We start from the raw sequence: 14,358 nt of genomic DNA, 5'->3' as shown, positions 1-14,358 counted from the left end.
AAGTGAAAAGCAATTAAAAGCCAATTAGCACCCTTCAAAAATCAGCAACACGACTGACATTATTTCATGAGCATTAAAAGCATTACATTCTTTTTCCCTTTTGTAAGGTAAGCGATGACTCAGTTTGCTGCTCTTGAAAAACGAATTAATTTCCTGAAAAACAACCCCAACACTTATGTATTTTTGGATTATTTAAAAAATAAAAAAATAACAGTATTTATGTTGTCTATATATGTTAACACAGTAGAAACAGGGGAAAAAACCTCTCAAAATTTAGAAAACGTATCAATGAAACCTAAGTTATCAGTTCAACACTCTTACATTTCCATGTCTATGGTCTACTGGGGAACAATGAAATAATCCAGATCTCTAAATCTCCTGTGATATCTTAACAGGGCAGGTGCAGACCCCATGATAAACAGTCACCCATGGACAACTTAAACTGCCATAATTACGATTCACCATCTTCAACATTTCCTCAGCTGAAGTTCTGAGAACACACAGGTAAAAAGTTTCTTAAAATGTAGAGATTACTTAGGAGCAGAACTAATAGTGACCAACCAGGGAATTTTTTATTTAATTGGTGTGTTTCTCATACTAAGTCTCTCTCAATTTAAACTTGAGCAGTGCATGGAACAGCACCAATTATGATATTTCATATAATCATTAAAAACCTGTAGCAATAATAGTAACAAATTATTGTCTCCTACACAACAGCTTTAGAATTCATTAAAAGAGAAAACTTTTTTTTTTTTTTTCAATGAAATACAATTTCTTAGAGATGGAAAAACTAAAAACCTCCAAAATTAATTGTGATTAAATTTGTCCATTAAAACATTCAGACAATTCAAAATAATGCAACAAAATTCTGCTTTCTTAGTCTAATTTTAGAACTTTTAGTTGACTTTGTTGGTGATTTGCTATATGGTGGTCAGTGTGGTTATTTTTGTTGTCTGAGCACAAGTTATTCCACATTTCAGCATAAAACTCTTTTTGCTAGTTTTAACTTTAGTGCCTTCCTTATGAAAAATTGAAAATGTTAGAGATAAAGTATGTGGATTTTTTCTTAAATCTTCTAAATACATTGTTTGAAACATTCTCAAAACAAAATTAGATGAGATAAAAGTTGAAAATAAACTTATATGAAGAAATCTGCTATAACTGTTCTTTTATTTTGTTATTTCTACAAAGTTTCTTCTTCACAGACTTTTTTTTCCACTCAAGGGTTTTGTTTAGCCACAAAAGCATGTTCAGCTACCAGTATTCAGTGATGACCAAAACAGGACATGAACACTAAAACATATGACATTTACCTAAATAACTGTGAGCTGGTTTTTCTTCCACAACTTTGATTCTCCTTGCTCCTGCAGGTATCACCAAAGCTTCCACATAACCTAGATATGATACCAGATTTCCCAAGTTAAATACAAAAGAAGTGTAGAAAAGTCCAACTTGTATGTTTTTTCATTTCTTTTTCCCTATTTCGCTTTTAAAATATAACAAGTTACAATTTATATAGTAATGGCTTGAGGGTTCTTGCAAAATGTTGAAACAAGCTATGAAACTGTGCATTATGTGTAATATATACCTCATGATATAGAATCAAAAGCGTTTAGCAAAATAAAACAGAAGAACTAGTAAGGCTGGGCGGGTTGGGGCTGGAGGAGATGAATTTGTTTCTGGCCAGGTAGTTAGTGTCATCATCACTACCAGATGACCATAAAAGAATTCCAGCTTCACTCAGTGTGTAAAAAGAAATGATAACGGCACTAAAAACCAAACATCCTTCCATTGTTTGTGGTTTGTTTTTTTTTTTTTGGGGGGGGGGGTTGGTATTCTTTAAAAAATATTGATATTTTGTTCCTCATCTCCCTCTTTCTGCTTTAACACATTCAAACCCTGTTATGAATGACTTTAGTTCTGCAGATTAAATAACTTTTTAGTTATTTGCTTTACATTGCAATTGCTTCCTTAAAGTGTGAAACTCAGACATGCTGTTGAGCAATTTGCTGTGAGTAAAAAGGGGTGAAAAGGCAATAAAGCTGAAAAACACTGTGTAAACAGAAATGTTATAAAAAAATAAAAACACGTTTCAGGTTATCCAAGTGAACTTCAAAAAGTGGACAGTAAACTAAGTTTTTATTCCATGTAACTATATAATGTTCTGTAACAAAATATTGATCATTTACAGCACATTTTCAATAATCCTGAAACATGAAAATTAAACTGCTGCAAAGCAGCATTATTTATCTTTAATTTCTTTAAGAGCTAGGAACACTTTGCAAGTATTGCTGACAGTCCAGCTTCTTGAGAAGGAAAATAACTCATGCAGTTGTTTAGAGGGCAATACTACAATATTGTAGATTGACAAAGAACCCTTTTGTCAATTTGAAATTTGTAAATTTGAAAGTGTGTGGATATTCATATTAGCTACAGAAGAGAACTGACACATTGTAATTTCTATTAGCAGCCCCCTTCTTTGTAGTTTTTGATCTAGTAGTCCTCCAGACTTATCCGTGGTTTGGGATCCCTGCTCTATATTACCCTCAGCTTAAGAAAGGGCCAGACATAAACATCTGAAGACTATGCCTAACTTTTTTTTTTTTTTTCAAAAGTACTATACTTCAGTCTATGATGCATTGAAGTCCCTGATATTTCAAAGATACACTGTCTGCTTCTAATTACAGTAATTTTTATGTGATTTACTTAGTGCCTGGAAATTCTGCACATTTTCTACTCAAGAAACTCAAAGTGTAATGGCAAACAAATGCTGAAAACAGTTGGCCAAATGCTGTTTCAAAGAAAAGACTTTTCTGGGAGAGAAGGTATACATGATGCATGATGCACATTATTAGGATTTCAATCCTCTATTCTGTCAACACTGTTGTGCTGGAGCCAGTCAATTATTCTCATTCAAAGAATATATCACAGCAGTGTTTGAAAATCTCATGTTCATTCTGCATCAGCAAATCTATTTGCTTGTTATGATATGTTATTATTAGTATAAAACAATGAATAATGAAAAGATGTAAGACTTCTTCACATATTCAGCTTTATGTTCTCCCACTGCTTGGCTTGGTTTAATGATGTTACTCTAGGTAACAAATCACAATTTCAGTATATATTTTGAAGAACATTAAATGAATCTAAACACTGTAAGAATTTACAGGTCTTTGTGAAACTTTCACAGATTTTTTTTAAATCAGGCTTTTCTATGAAATAATGTCTGTCTTAATGGAAGATAAATTGGATATTTGCTTGATATTATAATTGAAACAATTTTCAATGATTTTGCAATAAGTTAAAAAATACTCATGCATTCTTATCTGACAAGTCTTATTACTTTAAAAAAAAACCCAGTAGATTTGAATTTCTTGTGAGGAACTGCATAATTTAAAGAAGTATAGCTTTTTAAAGTTCCCAATGCTCAAAGTAATCAAACAGCTACTGTTTTCCTCAGCATTTGAAACAGACTTACCTGCTCCTCTAGTATGGTTAAAATCTCCTTTAATAACTTTGCATGATTTTCCATTACCATTGCATACACCACAATGATCTTCACGAGCCAGAGATCCTAATATGCCATCACAGCCAAATTTCTGTTAAAGAAATTTGAAAATAAAGGAAATAAAGCTGTTGAGACACAGGCCATGTTTTTCATAAAGCTGTCTTTAGTAGCGGGCAACTCACCTTTTTGCAAGATGCCCTAAGCAACATGATCTAGTCCTGCTAGAGTGAGGGTTGCACTAGTCCATGTCCAGAGATCCATTCCATAGCAATTTTTCCTGTGATTTTATGTAGATTGTTGCATTAACTCTTCCCATATGGTTGGCTAACTCCACTAGCTGCTCTCCAAGAATGCAGCCACATTCCTACCCCTCCCTGCGACCTATGACCCTTCTGAGCCACTGTGCAACAGCCCCCCTACATGCCCTCCTGCTCGGCGACCGCAATGTGTGCAACCCTACTGCTTTCTACTCAAAATTCGGGAGGTTCTTTGCCACACCCACAATGGTAAAGTGCTGTTTAACATCAACCTGATGTTTTATTCTGAATAGGATGTGAACGCGTCCGGAATACGTAAATGTAAATTGCATTTATGTTTTGCTAAGAAGCATTCAGTTTAAAACAAGGTTTACTCAAGCACCTCCACATTACTGTGTTAGACAGATTTCTGTTAATAAATATCAGTGGTGGCTTGGCAATAGGAATACAGTTAATATCATATGCTGGTCTGGTATGAAAGAAAAGCCTTTTAAAACCTAGAGGAGTCATCACAGGGTAATCTTGTGCACCGTATAAATGCATCTAATAAAACCAATTAAGCTTCAACACTGTTTGATAAATACTGAAGATTATAGCTAGGTTAAAGAGAAAATAAAGGATTCCTTTAAGAACAGAAACCACAGTCAATCAAGGAGCCACTCATTTCCAAGCAAATTAAGATTGTTAGTTCACTTTATGCACAAAGTTTTTATTAGTGTTGTACTACTTAAAAAAGCAATACAGATTTCAAAATACTGATTACGGTATAAGCATTCAAAAAGCTGTGTGTCCAAAATGGCACATCTACAAGATAGATGTGTACCTGACTCTACAGCTGTAGTCCTGGAAGTTCTTCTTAGTGGGTTGTCTATGAAGACAAGTTAAAATGTGGAAGACCTTACAAATTAGACCTTCAAAGCTGATTAGCACCTATCTGTCTAACCCTTGATATGCCAATAAGACAATTCAGTCAGTCAGATGAGTTTGGTTTAAGGCTTTGTTTGGTCTTTATTAGTCAGTTGTAAAAAGTGAATGATAAAATGAGCTACCTTTTTTTTCAGGAAAAATGTGCTCTATCTCACATTTGTGATTAAACTTGTAATTGCTACATGGTGAACTAAAGCTCCAAATCAGCAAAGTATCTGAGAGTACTCTTGTTGCATGCATTCAGTCACTTAAGAAAGGATAGCTATACATACATATATGCATTGCTATGCATATATAAAAGTGCATACATACATCTGTAAGTTAATTTATTGAAGATCTTAAAATATCTAGCAATGCTGGTTTATGTGTTAAAGGTTGTTTTTTTCTACTGAATTCAGTGTGTGCAGTGAGAAGAAGACAAAGAAAAAAACCAGCCCTGTAGGATTTTTATATAGGAGTTTCCGTATGAGGCACTATAAACGCAACAAAAGGACGCCCATAAACCAAATGAATTCTGAAGATCAGGAATAGCATACACACTCAGCTTTAATTATGTTATTCTGCTCCTTTGGTTTTGCTCTATTCAGATGTCAAATTTTGTACTGTTGAAAAAGGCGCAATTAGTCATACATACGTACCTCCCATGGCAAACTTTACCAACCTGTTGAAAGCTGAGGCTTCCCTTAGATGACTGATTCAGTCGTACCCATTTTCCACTCTGCACCAGTTTCTTAGAAGCATCCTTATCATCACAGATACACGCTCCCCAAACTAACCCTTCAGCTGCTTCACATACTGTGTTGCACTGAGTGGAACTAGCTTTAAATACTTTTATGTGATACAAAAAGAGCCATTCAATCTTGGTCACGCATACCACAACATGCTATCAGAGAAATAACACATATGTGTAACAAATGTATGCACTTGCATACATATGCCTGTGTATCCAGGTTCCAAACAAGTAATTCATACCTGGCATCTACCATCTGCACAGATATCTAACCCATGCTGGCCACAAGAAGTCCCATCCATCACCTTTTCTGTTAGAAGAACGGGTTGATCCTTTCCAGCCGGTGAACAGAATAAGGCACATGGCTTTTCTGTAGTAGCAATTGATGGAAAAAACCACCAAATTGGTAAAAGGTCACTTAACAAATACAAAATTTTTATCAACATTATTTTTAAAACTGTTATTGGCTTATCTGTGTGGCATGAATCTATGTTAGCGTAACAAGTTATCTTAGAAACAGTAAAAACAAAAAAAATTGATCCTTTTCTCAGCTGTTTGAGAAACTCAAGTTCTTTTTCCTGCTAGAGCATACTGGTGCTATAAACTTGGCCTACATAGTATTCATGTCATGTTCATTGTTGCAATTAAGAATATGCACATTACAGCTGTTTGAATATTTTGGTTGTAATCTATACTTTCATTCTATTATATTGGTGGCAGATCATAAATATTGGTTAAAAAAGAAACTTAACACTTTACAGATTTTCTAGCTATGCAAGTCAAAGAAAAAAATTAAGCAATTGAGACACTCTGGGAAGAAAAATATATGGATTTACAAAGTCCACATTTTTTTAAAAAAAAGAAATACATGAATAAATTCCTTCTAATATCTCTACCAAGGTCAGGCAGTTTTCTACTACATTTTTAAAACATTTGCAAATAATTTCTGATTTCAAAAGAGAATAAAAAAATTAATATGCTATGTATCCATGTATTCAGAATGGTCAGCATTTATAAATAATGAAGTTTGCTTCACCACTGCCAAAGCAATATGAAATAAAATAAACTTAAGCTACTCTCAGTGGTCAACTCAGTACAAAATGACATGATTTTTTCATGTCTTTTTTTGCAAGTGTACTGACTCAAAACTTCTTCCTAAATCTATTGCAGATTTTTGAAAGGATAAAGTAAATCCTAAACTTGAAACCAATTTCACTTGGATGCAATCTGTGCCACTCTGACTTCATACTGACTTCTAGATTCCTGGAGTGCGTTTTTATTAGTAAATTAAACGGTTCCAGGAAACGTTAATGGGCACTGGAATTCTACTGTCTATACAGCTGAATTGTACAACAGTCTATGCCACATTTTTTTGCATGTGCTAGCTAGCACTAGCTCAGTCTAGACTGTAAATTGCCATCTGCAAAGGACCATTTCCAAAAAGCAGTTTGGATGTTACCATCCTTTATAGAGTGCAGAAGAGTTGAAAAGTACGCACACAGGACTTCTGTGCCAGCTGAGTTGCACATCATGGACTGGTCTGGGCACATTTAATTTACTAGAAATTGACACAGCCTCTTGGGTATCTCTAGGGGACGGGTGCAAACAGATGTGATCTCTGTTGCCAACATGTGAAGCCAGTCAAACACAAGCCATCTCCAGCTGAGAAGCATGTGTCTCTGCCTGAGTTTGTGCCCTCTGCACTCCTGTTATAGTCCTTAAATAGTAATTCCAGTGTTCCCTGGGAGCTTTAAGCATGTATCAGCACTTTTTAAAGGAATATGAGATTAACAACCTAAACATTATTTTAAGGACTCCGAAGTCAAAGAGACAGTAACTCAACACTACCGGACAACTTCAACAGAGGCATTCAGATACAGCAACTAGGTTGGACATGGTGCACAATTAGTGTCTAATAAAGGCTAAGAGTGCAAATAATTAAGGATTTGGGAACAATGTATTTCTGTAATACTGCAACTCTTCAGCTGATGTCCACTCTTGTGTCTCCTGAGGGACACCTTAAGACAACAGGATCTCTTAGAACAAAGTTATATGAAAGCAATCAGCCATACTCCTTAACATGGGACAGGGAAGTGTCAAGATTTTCCATCAGATGTCTGAACTGTTCAAAGTCAGACTGAAAACCTTTGATCCCTTAGGATATAAACCACATGTCCTTGCTAAAATGAACTTTTGTAAAACAAACCAAAACTAATTCACTAGATAAGCACCTATAAAACAGCCAGAGAGAGTTCTCTTTACTGTGAAATGAGCTGACATACAAGCCTAAAGAAAACAATCTCACAAGTTTTCACTTTGGCACCTTGAGAAAAGGCTTAGAAGAAGAAAAAAAAAAAAAGAAAAAAAAAAGGATCAGCTAGGCATATATTAAAAAATGTTCTCGACAATAAATTCACATTTCTTAGGATTCAGCAAAATAGTTTTCTTAAAATCTGTGCTTTCTAATGGTTTCTGATAATTTGTTTCAAGAGTTCAATATAAACAGCAATAAAGAACTACTTAAAATGAGGTAACACATACTTACAGTACTCCTGTGTCATCCCAGGTTCTCTTTTATCACAGGTTGCTACAATTTTGTTAATTTCTTAAATTGTTTTCGTAACTGAAATCCTTCTGCTGTTTTATTTTTTCTTTTCTTTTTTTTTTAATTAAATAAATTAAGTCATAATAATTTAAAGAAAATTCAGTGGAATGACAGCTACTGTTCACATTCCTAGCAAGAACTCAGGTAGAATGTTTTGTTTTCTAGTTGCTGATATATTACACCAATATTATCTTTGCAGATACTCTTAAGTCTGATGTTGCTATACACCCACTAAAGCACATTCCTAATTAACATGGTATCTAGGCAAGTTTGTTACACTGAAGCATCCATGCAGCATGCCAGGATTTTGCATGCAGTAGCTGTTAGGATTTATAGAGAACTTACCCAAGTTTGCAGTATGTATTACATATGATTTCTGCCAAAATCAAACACTGGTATGTGAAATACTTCAGTGTTAAGCTAAAAATGCTCTCTCCTTCCTCAAAAGTAGAAGCTCACAATATCTGTATTGACTTTTTGTCTTTGTAGGTAGAAGTATAACCGATATATGCATACTTAATGATGTAGCATTCCTCTAGAAAGTTGTATTTCTGCGTCACTTATTTTCTCATTAAACAGGATCGAAAGGATATTGAATTTCAGTTCAAATGTGGTCATTGCATATCAAGAAGGACAAATTCAATAGGAATATAAAATAAAAGATTCCATACCATGTGAAAATACCACCAGATCTTGTCTATGAAATAAAAATGACTTACCAAAATATCGGGCTTTGGGTTTTTTTGTTTGTTTGCTTTAGTTTTTATCATATCTTCCTTAATCAACAGCAATACCAACAAGCCATAAGCCATATGAGCAGATGATAAGAAGCTGAGAGATGGTTTGTACTTACCATCATTGATGACAGCATGCCACTGGTGCACGTGCTTCTGATACGAAGATCTGACACTGAAAGCCTGGCACTGCCAGTCCCTGAAGGCAGGCATGCCAGCAGGACAAGAAGGATTTTCACATACTTTATACTGCATCGTGGGACCATGACACTCTCCTTCAAGGCTTGAACTAGAAAAGATGGCACAAATATCATACTTTATTGTTGGCAATGTTTTGTCAAACTTACAGCATAGTTTATTTACACTATACACAAATTCAATTTAAATAGCAGAATTTTTGTTGACACATTAAGAAATCACCCACAAAAAAGATAAGTCACAGAACAAAACATGCTTGTCTTCTGTTTGTATTGGTTACATTACATATGAAGTGTCATGGGTGTTAAACCATAATTTACACTTGGACCCAAAGAAGCACTAGAACTACTAGGAGCGTTCAGGAAGGAGAACCTCAACTGCAGTTGTGTTTTCCTCTAGCTGGACTAAGCCAAAGATGCTACTGAAAGAAAATACCACCTGCAGATTTCTACCTCTCCTTTTTTACAAGTGTGGTGTTGGGAAGTTCAGACAATAAGCTTTGTTTGGTTTTAGTCACTCCAGTTGTGCTTGTAGGGCCTAATGAACAATTGCAAAAGAACAGTTCACTGCAGAAACTAGAGCTAACTATTTGGAAACCTGCCTGGAAAAATGAATAAATGAAACTGAAATTAAGACATCACTGAATTCTAGAAATTCTAGGCATACAGCTGGAAGTCACGTTTAGATGGCAGGAAATATGTAAGCATTCTGAATATTCAAGGCTTCTGTTAAACTACCATGCTTCTATACAGCCATATCTGAGTTCTCCTCACATTTATTTCTGCAAACTTCTCTTTTTTTAATCCCTCTGTCCTTCCTGCCACCACTTTTTGCCCCAAATCTGTTACATTCTTTCATCTTTCTTCTTTTCCTCCTTTTGTTCTATTGTTTTCCTATATCATCTACTCTGCCCTGCGCTGCCCTCCCCTCCCCTCCCCTCCCCTCCCCTACTCTGGTCTAGTCTAGTCTTCTCTACACTTGTCTTCATTACAGAGCTCTACTCTGTTCCCACTTCTCTGACTATTTGTTCATTTTCTATTGGTGTATAAATGACCCATGAAAGAGAGATAGGGTACTGAGTAATTAAAACAAAAGCATATTTTAGCTGACATCTGAGATATGGTGAAACAGACTCTGTTTCAAGTCGATGGTAAAACTCCCTTTATCCCCAATGGCACAAGGTTTTGTTTCCACAACATATAGAATCTGTAGTTTTCCAGATACTCTATCTGAATGTCTGTGAAACTGGCAGAAAGGTCTCTGTAAAAGTTGCAGTTCCTTGGTTCTCCAAATAAAACAGAAGACAATTCTCTCCAGCAAAAATTTGAAAGACTAGAATTACACACTGACATTCTGCAAGTCAAAAATTGCAAATTTAATTTGTGAAGCTTAAAAAGAAAGTTGTATTCTCCCATTAATATTATCTAAGCTTTTGACAGAAGCAGAAGAGAGGAAAACATGTTATCATGCAATAAAAAACCCTGAAATACCTATTCTCCTAAGTGTTTTTCAATATTCATAAAAATTGTTGCTTATGTATAGGACAACTATATCTTAATAGGTTTCTGTACTCATAAGATTTAAATTCTGTCCAGAAATTCTGACGACCAGCAATGGCAACTGGAACTTGTTTTTACCCAGGGCATTTGCGCTGTCGACTGCTGATTCCAGTGTTGCAAGTACGGCTACAAGTGCTCCACGTGCTCCACTCCCCTTCCATATGCTCCGCAAAAGAGGTCCGATTGATACACTCTCCAGCCTTACACCACTAGGTGAAAATTCAGCTCTTAGGTAAATAAATCAAGGCATATGTAAAACAATTCACTGCTCCACAAGCACACGGGAAGCACAATATAAACATTTTGTTCAACACATAGTTTTCATATGAGTCAGAAGTATTTTTTCCTACTGTTCCCCAGAGGTTTTTTTTTTTCTATCCTAGTAAATACAACAGCTAGAGACCTTTTTCTGGCTCAGTGGTCAAGGAGCATGTGCAACTCTTGCCCACAAGCTCAAGCACAAATTCATTCCCAATACAGGACATCTACTGGAATAGCCTGCTGGAAATGGTACCCCAGACCACGCTGTCCCCTTCATTTGAGCCTAGGCACAGCCTAGGAGAGCACTTTTGGGTCTGGCCCAAACCAGCTGGAGGGACCATCTTCCAGCTGAACTGTACAGATGATCACAGCAGAGTGTTCAGGGCCATTCTCAGGACTTGTTTGGTTCACTATTACAGTTCTCACATAACTAGCAGGAACTGTACTGTCAGTGATTATCCAGTGACAATTTCAATAGAAGGATATATTACAAGAGATAGAGAAAATGGGATTTTATTCACAACTTGTATTCAGAAAGAATGGAAGCCTCAATAACCTAGTGTTAAGAAAGTCAAGAGAACTTCTGGCATTTATTTCAATAATAATAATAACCTCAATCTTGTATGCATATATAGTTTCCCAGGACAACTGCAATTTCTCACTCAAAAACTAGCCAATCACTATTGTTACGCTCTGTAGACTATACCCATAGTTGGTACAAATCATAACTCTGCAGAAACTAATACTTATCAGCTTATACCAGCTGAATATCTGTCCCATGTATTATGGAATTTCAGCAATTGCAAAGCAATAAGACTACAAGTAGACAATGAATACTTAATGTCATTAACATCAGAAATTTAATCCATTTCTCTTTACACTCTGAATTATTGGTAATTACTGTTATCAATGGATAAACCTCATAAAGAAGGTTCATATTTTGAGCAAAACAAAGCACATCACTAATGCAGTCAGTAAAGACCTTTGCCACTTTCAGTATACAATTACATTAATTGTAGTATCTGTGCTAAATCTTTGTCTGGTGATATTAAACTTCACTTACGGTTTCAAACTGGTCTTTGCTGATCAGTTGATCTTAATTTTCCTCTTAAATCATGGCATTACAATGATGGCATAATTGTACCACCTTTGAAAAGTCTTTGCATAGGATGGCTCCATCATTATATTTGATTTGCAATCAGAAACCAGAAATTTTGTAATACTTTTGGATGTTTCACACCAAAGATGCTCATATTTACTTAAAGATATTCCTTCAGATATAACAGCAAAATGGATGTTTCTGTAGAAATAGCACCTGCCTTATGTAATGAGTCTGAGAGATGCTTGATTTAAAAAAACATTCAAGTTGGACAGGCCATGCAAATAAAATTTGCATCACTTCCTAAGATCCTAACAGGAGCACAAGACAATAGACCATCTCCACAATATCATTAAAATAACACAAAGCCAGTGATTTGTGTAATCTGAAGCTCATCTTGTACAGAAAACAAAGTAAACAAGAATAATAATCACTTTGAATCCTCTGATATGTTTCAGTGATGTCTGCTTAGTTTTATTATCTTTTGCAAGCCAGTCATTAATACACAAAATGCACACTAACTTTGGGTGCCCAGTTCATGATGGCGATGGTTTCACAATGAAAAATTCTAGGTAGTCTTACTAAGAAGTTCTTCTGTCTGACTCCATGCCATGGGCATGCCACTCTCAACATAAAGATGGTGACATTGAACAAAAGGCATCACCCTGACTTTCCAGGCATTGACTTAAGACAGAATATCAACTACACACATTTATCAGAATCAAAAGATTACAGCAATTGTCATTATTTTAGAGATTAAAATGGACAAAGCCTGGTTTTCCATTAGCATGTAAAATGATACATTCTGAACATCTTATCTTACTCCGTTGATTGATTTGTTTACCTTTTTAGGGGGATGATAGCAGTCCTAGTGAATGTAATGTGATTCAAAGAGCAAATCACTTCTGTGGGAGACTGCTGTCAGCACAATATCATGAAAATCCCAAGATATATGTATGCTACTGCTCTGTTATTTATTTGAGGTTATTTATCTTCATTTACAGTTATATACAGACATGACAGAGATTATCCACACAGTAAAGCTTCTGAAGGACATTTAATTTAAGTCTGACTTTGGGTGACCATCTAATTTGTCTTGATGCCATACTCTTAACGACATTTATCACTCTTTCATATGCATTGACACTATAAATATTTCTTTACAAAGCTTATCCTGAAAAGTTTTATCACAAATCTGTACCAATTCCTTCGCTGAGGCTATTTCTAAATCTTGAATCACAGCTGAGAACTTTATATCTTTGAAAGCTTATGTTCCTGTTTACAGTAAGCAGTACAACAATGGCATTCCATTCATAAACCAGAACAAATTTATTTGAAATAAAACAGTGCATGCATCAAAACACCTGTGGCTTTGGCTAAAAATTTTAAAAAAATACTGGGTTTATGGTTTTATTACTTTTAAATCATATCTATATTATATAACATATAATACATTCAATGATATATGTATGATTTTTATCATAATTGAGGTAAGCAGGAACTTTAAACAAATGAAAGGTGTATTCAGCTTGTTTCCTTAACTGTTAGGTGTTTGACGTAATTTATATTGCTTTTCCACCAGAAACATACCTTTCCAGTGTCACAGTCTGTTCCATCCATTGGTGGATCCAGTTTAGTTTTGCATTCCTTCTCACTTTCCACCTTACACCACAACCCAGTGCAAATGACATGCTGAAAACCAAACACAAGGTTAAGGACATAATCTCTGCTCTGCAAAATTACTTTTTGCTTGCAATCCACTAATGTTGTCATAAAGTTGCCAGTTTGATGGTACTGAAGTAAATTTAAAGACAGGTTAAACGTGAAAAAAAAAACCAAAGTGGGCAGATTCTGCTTAGACTTTTGCTAATCATGAACACATGGAACAAGTCAAGCTGTTGTGTTGACAGAGAGGAGAAGATCCTTGTAAGTCTAACCCTGGGGGTTATGGTCTTTGCATACAGCAGATCTGACAAAGCACATAGGAACAACTTTGCCCCATGATGTGAAATGGCCACTGTGCAGATACAAACTCCCCCAGAGACTGGAAGAGGTGTGAGCTTTCTGGGAACTGCTTTTAAAATTAATTCATATTTTCACATCTTGTATTTAGTGCTCATTTATTTTATGTGAAAATGAGAAAAAATAGCACTGTCACTAGCAGCAAAACCCAAGGTTCTAAAGTAAGTCCATATCTATACACAGGGAATAATGAGCCTTTGGGCAGCTACATAGAACCATGTTCACAGAAGTTGTCTAAAAATGAGTTTGTAAGAAACTCTGAGGCTTCCCTAGGACTTCCAAATCCTTCTTATCCATACCATCCTCATGACTGCTGCTATTTTATGCTCTTCCAATGATTCTTAATTCCTCTAGAATCCATTAACTCCTCTAGAAATAGCTCAAAATAGCACAAAGGTCACACAAAGTAAACTTACAAATCAGGATGAAATATTTTTGCTGCAAAGATGAAAAGGGAG

At 35.4% G+C, this 14,358-nt stretch overlaps 1 protein-coding gene across 1 annotated transcript in view; it reads right to left on the bottom strand.

The window, feature by feature from the left end:
* Window positions 1-14,358, bottom strand: part of ADAMTS19 (ADAM metallopeptidase with thrombospondin type 1 motif 19) — a gene marked incomplete at its 5' end in the record, with an annotated part of 150,682 nt that overhangs the window by 39,453 nt on the left and 96,871 nt on the right. The window contains 6 exons of the mRNA XM_037373887.1: window positions 1,314-1,394; window positions 3,479-3,599; window positions 5,665-5,792; window positions 8,881-9,050; window positions 10,597-10,727; window positions 13,469-13,570. Coding sequence (XP_037229784.1) covers window positions 1,314-1,394; window positions 3,479-3,599; window positions 5,665-5,792; window positions 8,881-9,050; window positions 10,597-10,727; window positions 13,469-13,570 — 733 coding nt within the window. The remainder of the gene's footprint in view (window positions 1-1,313; window positions 1,395-3,478; window positions 3,600-5,664; window positions 5,793-8,880; window positions 9,051-10,596; window positions 10,728-13,468; window positions 13,571-14,358) is intronic.

This window comes from Falco rusticolus, chromosome Z, assembly GCF_015220075.1.
Source record: "Falco rusticolus isolate bFalRus1 chromosome Z, bFalRus1.pri, whole genome shotgun sequence".
In the NCBI taxonomy this organism is placed as follows: domain Eukaryota; kingdom Metazoa; phylum Chordata; class Aves; order Falconiformes; family Falconidae; genus Falco; species Falco rusticolus.
This window is presented reverse-complemented; position numbering and strand designations above follow the sequence as displayed.